The sequence below is a fragment of the Carcharhinus amblyrhynchos genome, chromosome 3 (genome assembly GCF_965287045.1).
Source record: "Carcharhinus amblyrhynchos chromosome 3, sCarAmb.v2.hapA, whole genome shotgun sequence".
Lineage (NCBI taxonomy): Eukaryota > Metazoa > Chordata > Chondrichthyes > Carcharhiniformes > Carcharhinidae > Carcharhinus > Carcharhinus amblyrhynchos.
The window spans coordinates 128366452-128378491 of NC_137326.1; the positions used below are offsets into that span (position 1 = coordinate 128366452).

General features: G+C 45.0%; 1 protein-coding gene across 2 annotated transcripts in view; it reads right to left on the reverse strand.

The window, feature by feature from the left end:
- LOC145341117 (WW domain-containing transcription regulator protein 1-like) overlaps positions 1 to 11459 on the reverse strand; it is a 171784-nt gene extending 160325 nt beyond the window's left edge. Inside the window, exon 1 of one of the 2 annotated variants that reach the window (XM_080185982.1) lies at positions 10394 to 11459. In XM_080185982.1, coding sequence (XP_080042108.1) covers positions 10394 to 10803 — 410 coding nt within the window. In that variant the 5' untranslated portion in view covers positions 10804 to 11459. The remainder of the gene's footprint in view (positions 1 to 10393) is intronic. The other variant, XM_080185983.1, reaches the window with a different exon arrangement.
- Between the last annotated feature and the right edge of the window lie 581 nt (positions 11460 to 12040).

Genomic DNA, 12040 nt, shown 5'->3' on the forward strand with positions numbered 1-12040 from the left:
GAGATGCCGGCGTTGGACTGGGGCGGGCGCAGTAAGAAGTCTCACAACGCCAGGTTAAAGTCCAACAGGATTGCTTGGTAGCACAAGCTTTCAGAGCGTCGCTCCTTCTTCATGTGAGTGAGTTTCATGAGGACATGGAGAGAGGAGTGGAAGAGCGCTGGCTTCCAGATCATTATCTGGTCTGACGCAATGGGTCAAAGTTCACCTCCTACCCCACGCTGAGTTTGTTGGCTGGGGAGGGAGGCGGCATTTAATTGGACAGGAGATTAGCAGGCAAGGACCCTGCCATCTTCCCGCTTTTGTCCGGATTAGGTCCACGGTGGGAAAGCCCACAGACAGCCAACACTTGAGTCCCTGCAGTGGGTAATTAATTCCCACTTGAGGGCTACACCCTGCTGCCTGTCGCTAGTACCCACCCAGCAGTGGGTTGGGGTACTTGTCCAGCTTGAAGCCTGAAAAGTAAACCCCTGTCAGAGCTGCTTACAGGTTTCCAGGGGACCTTCATTCAAAGGCATTCAGTTCTTGATCGAGGGACCCTGCGTCAGAAGGAGGAGTCGACTGAGAACCACCCTCTGCCCCAGTGGCACTGTTGAACAATACAGAGCAGCCGGTAAGCAGGTTTCGATCCTCAGCATCCTAATTCCCAGGGAGGACCCACCACTGGCCTGTCAAGTGCTGGACCGGCACTTAACTTGGCAGGATTTCCTGATAAGAAGTGATGCTGGGCTCTCATCCCAGCTCTGGCCAAGATCCTCATTGCGTCCCTAACATCATAAGACATAGGAGCAGAATTAGGCCACTCGGCCCATCGAGTCTGCTCCAGCATTCAATCACGGCTGATATTTTTCTCATATCCATTCTCCTGCCTTTTCCCCATAACCCCTGGCCCCCCTTATTAATCAAGAACCTATCTATCTCTGTCTTAAAGACACTCAGTGACCTGGCCTCCACAGCCTTCTGCGGCAATGAGATCCACAGATTCACCTCTCTCTGGCTGAAGAAATTCCTCCTGATCTCTGTTTTAAAGGATCGTTTGAGGTTGTGCCCTCTGGTTCTAGTTTTTCCCACTAGTGGAAACATCCTCTCCACGTTCGCTCTATCCAGGCCTCGCAGTATCCTGTAAGTTTCAATAAGATCCCCCCTCATCCTTCTAAACTCCAATGAGTACAGACCCAGAGTCCTCAACCATTCCTCATATGACAAGCTCTTCATTCCAGGGATCGTTCTTGTGAATCTCCTCTGGACCCTTTCCAAGGCCAACACATCCTTCCTTAGATATGGGGTCCAGACCGGCTCACATACTCTAAATGGGGACTGAGCAGAGCTTTATACAGCCTCAGAAGTACATCCCTGCTCTTATATTCTAGTCCTCTCCACATGAATGTCTCCACTGAATACCACCCAACGATTTAGCTAAAAATAACCTCTCATGCTCTTATCTCATTATTGTCGACGTTTAGCCTTCGTTCTCTTCTTCACTAAAATGTAATAACTTTTTTTGGGATATTGTTTTTTTAAATAGACCATGAACTATAAAATGCAAAAGGAAAGCATATAAAATATTGCTGGCTGAAGGTTTCAGGAAGTAATTCTATCTGAGGACTCTGTTGGCATTCAAGATCTGCTCTCACGGTTTAGGATATCATGAGAATTCTTTACTGAATTACCCACTTTGTAACTCACTGGTGTCCTACAATCATCTAATAGAAATCTATACAAATAGGACTCAGGACTCCTTCGAAAATATACCAGCATCCTAACTCGCTTGGTTCCTTGGTGTACTGGGTTGCAGAAAACTTCACGAGAAGATAAGGATCACTCCATCGTATTTCCCCAATTCAGTGTCACCCACTACTAGAAACTGCTACAGTTCTGAACTTTCATACAACCCATACAGGGCAGATGAGGCCATTCAGCCCAACAAGTTTGCACTGACCCTCTGACAGTGTATCTTACCCAGGCCCACCCCTGCCCTATCCCTGTAACACCACACTAATCCACCTAACCTAAGATTATGAGGCACTAAGGGGCAATTTAGCATGGCCAATGGACCTAATCAACATTGCAGATATGACAGTGACTTTTAAGGGGCGTCTTGACAAATACATGAATAGGATGGGAATAGAGAGATATGGTCCCTGGAAGGGTAGGGCTTTTAATTCCTTCAGGCAGCATGGTTGGTGCAGGCTTGGAGGACTAAAGGACCTGTTCTTGCGCTGTAATTTTCCTGGTTCTTTGTCTTCCAGACTGTGGGAGGAAACCAGAGCATTTGGAGAAAACCCACACAAGACACGAGGAGAACGTGCAGACTCTACACAGTCAACTAAGACCAGAACTGAACCTGGATCCCCAGCACTAAGAGGCAGCAGTGCCTGCCACTGTGCCGCCCCTTACAACATTAACTTGAAAGCCAGGTTGGTGCGGGCAGAAAAGACCAAGGCAGAAACATGCCTGGAGTGCAGGCAGTGATCTGTTTTGGCATGAGTACTATCATTGGTATTATAATGATGGGGAGAGGAACTGCTCCTGGGCATAAAGTCATAAGCAGCCAAAAGAAGAGGCTGATTATCACTGAGGGAGAAAATAAAAGTACCATCTGACGTACAGCATGTGCAACTATCTGACCTTGGTACAAACTTGAGGGACTAAATCGTTGACTGTTCCTATGTTCGACTCGCTGATATTTTGAGCAAAGCTGCCCTACACTTGATAAAAATGTGAGTTGTGAGCTTTGAGGAGTTAGCAGTCTGGAGATCAATTTTAGTCAGCAAAGCAAGTTGCTGCTTTCACCCTTTTAGGTCAATGGAATCAATGGCAGCAAGGAAACATCAAGATTTACAACAAGCAGAACTATGAATGGGCCTGCTGTATGTTTACAATGGTACTCTCTGACAACTATCAATGCAATGTTACATAAAAGCTTCTGATTCTCCTATATGGCGGAAAAGATCCTAGTATCCTGACAGTGCAGAAGGAGGCCATTCGGCCCATCAAGTTTGCACCCACCACAATCCCACCCAGGCCCTATTCCCGTAAGCCCACATATTTACCCTGCTAATCCCCCTGACACTAGGGTCAATTTAGCATGGCCAATCAACCTAAACTGCACATCTTTGGACTGTGGGAGGAAACCGAAGAATCCAGAGGAAACCCACAGCGGGGGATGTACAAACTCTGCACACAGACAGTGAGCCAAGCCGGGAACTGAACCCAGGTCCCTGGCGCTGCGAAGCAGCAGTGCTAACCACTGTGCCACTCCTGAGCTGAGCTCAGTTTGACCACTGCGCAAGTCGTGAAATAGTCACAGAGACAACTGGCAAACTCGTACATCTAAACACAAGCAACAGGAGCAGGAGTAGCCCACACGGCCCATCGAGCCTGCTCCACCATTCAATATGATCATGAATAATCTTTGGTTCAACTTCACTTTCCCACCTGTTCCTCATATTCTCTGATGCCCGATGAGACCAAAAATCTGTCCATCTCAGCCTTAAATATATTCCATGGAGCTTCTACAACCCTCTGGGATAGGGAATTCCAAAGATTCACAACTGTCTGAATGAAGAAATTTCTCCTCATCCCAGTCCTAAGTGCTCCTTTGCCTGAAACTGTGCCCCTTGTTCGAGATTCCCTAACCAGGGCAAACAACCTCTCCGCAGCTGCCAAACCCCTTCATAACTGTGAATGTTTCAGGAGATCTCACCTATTCTTCTAAACTCCGGAGAATATCGACCCAATTTACTCAGCCTCTCATCGCAGGACAACACCGTCATCCCAGTGGCTAAGCTAGTGAACCTTTGCTGTACCACCTTCAGTATAAGTATCTGCATCTTCAGTTCTCTGGACATGGAGAAGATATTTCCATTAATGGGCAAGACTAGGATCCGAGCACACAGCCTCAGAATAAAGGGACAACCCTTTAGAACTGAGATGAGGAGGAATTCCTTGAGCCAGAGGATGGTGAATCTACAGAATTCATTGCCACAGATGACGGTGGAGGCCAAGTCATTGAGTGTATTCAAGACAGAGATAGACTGGTAAGGGAATCAACGGTTACGGGGAAAAAGCAGGCAAATGGGTTTGAGAAACTTATCAGCCATAACTGAATGACGGAGCAGACCTGATGGATTGAGTGGCCTAATTCTGCTAATGGTCTTAAGGCCTCTGACTAAAGACAGATTACTTAAACACAGCAAAGTGCCATGATTTGCTAAGGTGAGGAAAGAAGCCCACCTCAGACAGAACAAAGATCGCTGGCGTTAATCTGATCCGCACCCAAGTCGTCCAGACAACCGCCCTCTCCAATTGTAGGTATACCCTTCCTTAAATATGGAAACTAATCTGGACATTCCAATGTGGTGTCACTAAAGACCTGCTCAGTTGTAGTAAAACTTCCTTGTTCTTGTACTCTAATCCCCTTGCAACTGAGGTTAACCTGCCATTTTTCTTCCTAACTGCTTGCTGTACCTGCGTGCTAACTATCTGCATTCTTTGTCTGAATTTGCCCAAATCTCTCTGAACATCCACATTAAAACGTTTCACACCTTTTAAAAAAATATTCTGCTTTTCTGTACTTAAAACTAAAGTGAATAATTTCACACTTCCCCATATTATAGCCCGTTTGTCACCTTGCTGCCCACTCACTTAATCTGTCTATATCTGTTTGCAGGCTCTTGGTGTGCTCCTGACAATTTGCATTCCCGCCTAGCTTTGTATCACCAGTAATTTTCCAAGCTTTAAGCTTTGTTTTGAAGGCACTTTACCCATCTGCTGCATTGTTACTCGAGCAATGGAAACAAAAATTACAAATAGTCTACATCCCTGATTATAACAGTCACTCTTAACTGTGTTTCTTATTTTACTTCCCAGCTGTTTACTTCCAAGCCCAAGGTTTGAACTGTTAGCAAACTAACTTATTGCAGCAATTACATTTCAGACAATGTAAAACAACTTTTCCCTGGAGCATCGGAGGCTTAGGGGTGATCTTATAGACTCTATATATTAATGAGGGGCATAGATCAGCTACATAGTCAACATCTTTCCCCAAAGGTAGGGTGTCCCTAAAATTAGAGGGCATGGGTTTAAGGTGAGAGGGGAGAGGTACACAAGGGTCCAGAAGGGCAGTTTTTTCATTCAGAGGGTGTTGAATGTCTGGAACGAGCTGCCAGAGGTAGTAGTAGAGGTGGGTATAATTTTGTCTTTTAAAAAGCGTTTAGACAGTTACATGGGTAAAATGGGTACAGAGGAATATGGATCAAAAGCAGGCAATTGGAACTAGCTTAATGGTAAAAACTGGGCGGCATGGACAAATTGGGCTATAAACTTCTTTGACTCTAACTGTTGCCGGTTTTCTCACCCTCAGTTACTTAGCTGACGCGCATAACTTCGAAGAGACTTCCATGACTTAACATGGTCGTCTTGTGTTTGAATATGTTGTGATTCAACCGCAAACAAACACAACAAAAATGCACAAAACCTGCCAAGAAAATAACCCTAATCTGAAGTCACGTTGTTCTCTTTTACCTTGTATGGGTTGTCATGTTCCCAGGCTTGTAGCTGCATCTTTCCCCCTCCACTCCTAGTCTAAGCTCAGTCCTCGCGTGTACAATTAAGGCCCAGAATTTGTAGGCAAATTAGCTGAGAGTCTAGGGCATAAAAACCAGTCCTTTGACCAGCAAGGACATGACAGCCAAGTTGATACCGTCTGCTCTGACTCTCACACATTAAGCGTTCCCCTCCAGGGTGACTGGATGTCAGACAGTAGCTGATTTTTCACTCTTTCCCCATGCTCATTCCAACAATCTCCTCTCCCACTTTCCACCCCATCCTTGTCCCCTGCTCCCCAGGGGCATGGGGGCCCGTTGTAGCGTCCCTACTGTCATTCCAGCTGAGGGTATCCAATTCACCAGACCACACACTAAATTGAGGGACTTCTTGAATCGTATCACTTACTTACTAAGATTATCAAATCAAGCTGTTTTCTTTTAGTTCATCCACAGACGGGTCATCTGTTAATGATTTAAAACAGCGTTGGGTCACATAGCACAGACCTGCATTGACAAAAGTGTCACCTGTGTCTCAGTGGGTAGCACTCACACCTTCTGAGTGAGAAGAAAGTGGGTTCAGACCCTCTTCGAGAGAAATGAGCATAAAATCTAGGCTGAATGGACCTACCCCATATTACGTTGATCTTTCTCAAGACCCTAGCTGTGACTACATTCTGCACTCTCTCCTTTCCTTCTCTATGAACAGTGTGCTTTGTCTGTGTGGCGTGCAAGAAACTACTTTTCACTGCGAATAATAAATGTGAAAATAATAAATCAAGTCAAGTCGATGTTCCAGTGCAGTGCTGAGGGAGTGCTCCACATTTTCGGATGTGGTGTTAAAATGAGATGGGCCTGAAAGATTGTGTGACGCTATTGGGAGCTCAGAGTGTGGCCCACGGCCGACATGCGTCCTTCCATCAATGCCGACTGATGGGGGATCTGGTCATTATCACATTGCTGTTGAATGGACTTTGCTGCACGCAAATTGGCTGCTACGCCCTCTATATTGCAACAGTGACACTTCAAAAGTATTTAATTGGTTCTAAAGCACTTTGAGGTCAGTCAAGGTACAATGACAATTTATTTTTCTTCCGACAAAATGACGGGCAACATGGTTGTCAAAGAACTGGAAACGTTTTTGAGACTGTATGTGCGGTGCTGCTCAAGCTTCAGAATATTGACTCTCTGGCCAAATGGCAAATAGTGTGCATGGAACAGCATGGTGACACAGTGGTTAGAACTGCTGCCTGACAGCACCAGAGACTCAGGTTCGATTCCCAGCTTGGGCCACTGTCTGTACGGAGTCTGTAAGTTCTGTCTGCGTGGGTTTCTTCCAGCCGCTCCCACAGTCCAAAAGACGTGCTGGTTAAATGCATTGACCGTGCTAAATTCTCCCTCAGTGTACCCAAACAGGCACCAGGGTGTGGCTAGGGGATTTTCACAGTAACTTCATTGCACTGTTAATGTAAGCCTACTTGTGACACTAATAAATACATGTTTAAACTTTAATGCCAAAGGAACTACAGCGCATCAATATCAACAGTCACTGAGTGGGAGGTTGTAAATTGCAATCTTGACAAATATTGTGTAGCTCATGTGGTGTTATGGCACGAAAGATAAATGGACCTAAGTTGTATTCTGGTAAAGAATCGGAGGAGTGGGCGGGGGTTGTGGTAGGCGATGACTTGCCTGCTTCGAAAATGATTCCAAAGTAAATTTGGCAATAAAATATACATTTCCTTCTATTCCTGACGGATAATTGCAAAGAGAACAAAAAACATTCCATCCAATAAAAGACTGTCAACAATATATAAAATGGAGCAGAATTCAGGGGATAAGCAAGGTCAAATACAAGGCACAACAAAATCCTGCTCCCAAATGTACAGCGAGAACATTTAAACAAAAACACTACCCAAGGATCCTAAAAAAAGAAATGAGTGGAGGTGGGTAACGTTTTGTGTGGTTATGGGGATTGGAACATTATCCATCTTCCTTCAAGTTTTAATTCAGCACAAACTGTCTGGATGAGAATCAGCTCTGATGAAGGGTGATCCAGACTCGAAACGTTGGCTCTATTCTCTTTCCACAGATGCTGTCAGATCTGCTGAGATTTTCCAGCATTTTCTGTTTTTGATTCAGATTTGTGGGCGGCATGGTAGCACAGTGGTTAGCACTGCTACCTTACAGAGCTAAGGACCCCGGGTTTGATTCTTGCCTTGGGTCACTGTCTGTGTGGGGCTTGCACTTTCTACCTATATCTGCATGGGTTTCCTCCAAATGCTCCAGTTTCCTCCCACATTCCGAAAGATGTGCTGGTTAGGTGCGTTGACCCAAACAGGTGCCAGAGTGTGGTGACTGGAGGAATTTCACAGTAACTTCATTGTTGTTAATGTAAGCCTTACTTGTGACTATTAAATAAAAACTTTAAAGATTCCAGCATCTGCAGTGTTTTGCTTTGGTGTTATATGGATGAGAATCTCCCTGTATGGAACTCAGAAAAATGAGTTGAACCAAGTTCCTTATGGATTGTCAGTGAGTCTGGAGTACACACTGGCACTGGGTTCAGAGTTGCACTTGGGAGAGGTAAGGTCGGCGTTGAGGGTACTGGTGATGTTAAGCGATCAGAGGTTAGACAGTGTCAGGTGCAGTGTACATAAGGCAGACTCTGTCTCTTGATTTTTTTTTGCAGCAACACTTGAATAAAGGAGACCTAATCAGAACACTGGCTGCTCGAGATGTCATGTTTCCAAGTACCAACATGCCTCACCTTGGCAAGCCCAAAATGTCATTTAAGTATTTTTTTCAAATAAATGAGGCATCTGGGCAGCAGCAATCTGTACAAAGCTGCCATGTCAATCACCCCTCCCCTGCACTTCAAGCCACCAATCCCAGTCGGAGCTCTCAGTACACCACTGTCTGCCAATCTCTGTTACACTTCACTCTGCCAACCATAACCCTTCTGGTCAATCTCATTCTCTCACACTACTGATAGACAAAATACTTTGCGGCAACAATCTTCACAAAGGTCACCTGTTTTTACAGTTAGACAGAGCTATTAATTACCTGTTAACAAAGGAGGTTTTTCAAGATTACCCTGATATCGCTGCTACAAAAGAAGTTTACAAACTTTCACCTTTTCTCAACACCCCCAAGACCCTTTCACGAGCCCCACCATCCACCTTGTCAAAACTGAGTTGCTGAGGGTTTAGGGCGCAGAAAGAGTTATAGCACAGAAGACCATTTGGCCCATCCTAACCAAGCCTGCCAAAAAAGAGCTAATTCTAATTCTAGTCTAATTCCATCTTCCAGCTCTGGTCCATAGCCCTAGTTACTGACAACCTATAGGCATGTTTGCACAGGGCCACAAAGAAGTTAGAAATATTTGAGTTACATTTAGACACAATAGTTTTGCTGTTGTTTTAAGAACACCATGTTAAACACGCTGATTAGGTGCATTGGCCATGCCAAAGTGCCCCTTAGTATAATGGGTTGGCGCAGTGGCACAGTGGTTAGGGACCGGGGTTCCAATCCCAGCTTGGGTGAGTTTGCATGTTCTCCCTGTATCTGGGTTTCCTCTGGATACTCCGGTTTCCTCCCACAGTCTAAAGATGTTATGAGGATTGGCCATACTAAGTCTACCCTTAGTATCAGGGGGACTAGCTAGGGTGAATGCATGGGGTTATGGGGATAGGGCTTGAGTGGTCGGTGCAGATTTGATGGGCCAAATGGTCTCCTTCTGCACTGTAGGATTTTAAACATTCTCCTTCAGTGTACCCGAACAGGCACTGGAGCATGGCAATGAGGGGATTTCCGCAGTAACTTCATTGCAGTGTCAATGTAAGCAACACTAATAAATAAACTTTAAACTATGAGAAAGTGGGCTATGACTGTAACACTTCATTCTGCGCTTTCTTCTTTCCTTCTCTAAAAACGGTATGTTTTGTCTGTATAGCGCGTAAGAAACAATACTTTCCACTGTGTACCAATATGTGTGACAGTAATAAATCAAATCAAATGTTAAGCTGATCTTTCTCTATGCCCTAGCTGTAGAGAATGTAACACAGCATTCTGCACCCTCTCCTTTCCTTCTCTATGTATGATATGCTTTGTCTGTATAGCGTGCAAGAAACAATACTTTTCACTGTATGCTAATACATATGGCAATAATAAATCAAATCAAATATTAAGCTGATCTTTCTCTACACCCTAGCTGCGACTGTAACATTACATTCTGTACCCGCTCCTTTCCTTCTCTATGAACAGTATGTTTTGTCTGCACAGCATCCAAGAAACAATACTTTTCACTATATATGTGACAATAATAAATCAAACCAGGTATTAAGTTGATCTTTCTCTACATTCTAGCTGCAACTGTAACATTACATTCTGCACCCTCGCCTTTCCTTCTCTCTGAACGGTATGCTTTGTCTGTATAGCATGTAAGAAACAATACTTTTCACTGTATACGTGACAATAATAAATCAAATTAAGTATTAAGTTGATCTTTCTCTACACCCTAGCTATGACTGTAACATTACATTCTGCACCCTCTCCTTTCCTTCTCTCTGAACGGTATGCTTTGTATAGCGCGCAGGAAACAATACTTTTCACTGTATACGTGACAATAATAAATCAAATCAAGTATTCAGTTGATCTTTCTCTACACTCTAGCTGTGACTGTAATTTTACATTCTGCACCCTCTCCTTTCCTTCTCTATGAACGGTATGCTTTGTCTGTATAGCATGCAAGAAACAACACTTTTCACTGTATATGTGACAATAATAAATCAACTCAAGTTCAGGTTAAAATCAAAAGTTTGAACGCACGCAAAAGTTGGTCTACTCACTTCAAGAAGTACCGCTGTCCCGACGGGGTCTTGGCCATTTCCCAGCCGGGGGGCAGGGGGACATCGTCTATGTTGTCGAAGGACTGCTGCCGGAGGTGCCCGTACGGCTGGGGGTTGGGGTTGGCACTGACGGGCAGCGAGGCTGGGGACGAGTGCGATCGGATGTGCTGCACCTGGAACTGGGGCAAGTTACTGCTGGAGTCCGTGCTCGACTGGCGTGAGTGGGATCCCGAGTCGGGCTGCTTGAAGAAAGATTCGGGCAGCTTCCTCATCCGCATGGGCACCTGGTGCGGGACGGTGCCCGGCTTGGGGTTCATCACCGCGTTGAATAGAGCCTCCAGGTCGGTCTCCGAGTCTCCCAAGACGCGGACGATGGTCTGTCCCGGTGGTGGAATAGGATTGGGATCCATCTCAAGACTGTTACTGATACAAATGTAGGTTATACAGACAGAGGGCAAATAAATAAAGTTCTGAAAACTTTTCTTAACAAACTTTTTGTTTTAAAAAGAAAATCCCTTCCCCGGCCCCCTAGTTCCAGTTTTCAAAAGTGCAGATGTAAAATAATCAGGATTTTCATCCTCCTCTCGACTCCAGGCAAATAAAAAAAGTTGGAGAAACTCAAGTTTCCAAGGAGTGTTCAATCAGTCAGCGTCGGTTCTGCGGGCAAGTCTCCCTCTGTTTAATTATTCATGAGTTTACCAGTCTGGGTTACTTGACCTGAGCAAATCAGAACTGCCAAACTTTCTATGGAAAACAAGCCTTTGTCAATTTCCTCTCGCACACACACACACACACACGCAGAGAAATGTGTGCAAACACAACTTCGACACAAGCAACTTTCCAACAACTTTTTTTTGGGGCTGGGAGGGAGTTTTACTTTTTCTAAGCACAACCCACCCAGACAAGAGAGAAAAGAAGTTCTCAGTGTGGCTCTGACTGTTTCGCTGACGCGGGGAAATGAGTTTGCGAAACTTTTTTTTTGGCAAAAGATTAGGCAAGAAAAAAAAAGGGAGACTCACTCCCTCCCGGCTCCCGGGCACACTGAAGGAATGTTTGGGGTCTCAAGTAGTTAAGGGACACTTGGAGCTCCCTGTGTGTGTTTTATTCCCCCCTCCCCCTTTTGTTTTTGAGTTGGGTGACCTTAAGAACATGAAATCACTTTGCCTTTCTGTTATTGCCATATATGGAATCAGAGGAATTTTAATCCCCGCCTCCCTCCCCCACTCTATTTTCTTCTGTCACTCTATCTGTCTTGGTGCTCATTCTGCCTCATTGACTCGCCTCCCGTTTAATTTTCCTCTCCCCTTTTCCTCCTCCCTCCGTGCTTTATCCCCTTTTTTCGTTCCCTGCCTTCCCTCCCCCTCTTTCCTCATCCTGCCTTTTTCATTCTGTCATTTCAGAGGTTGCAGTTCCACTTTCCCATGCCAAGCACTGACAGTAGGCATGACAATAAAGTTTAAAAGTGGCACTGTGACTCCTGAGACTCTTGAATGCCCTGCTGTGCCAGGGTCACCCCCATGCCAGTTTGTACCCGGTATTAACTGCAACTCTCTCCATACTAGAAGTGGATCAATTCCTACCAATAGATATTGTACGGGACCACCAGCTTATTTATTAATGTCAGAAGTAGGCTTATATTCACACTGC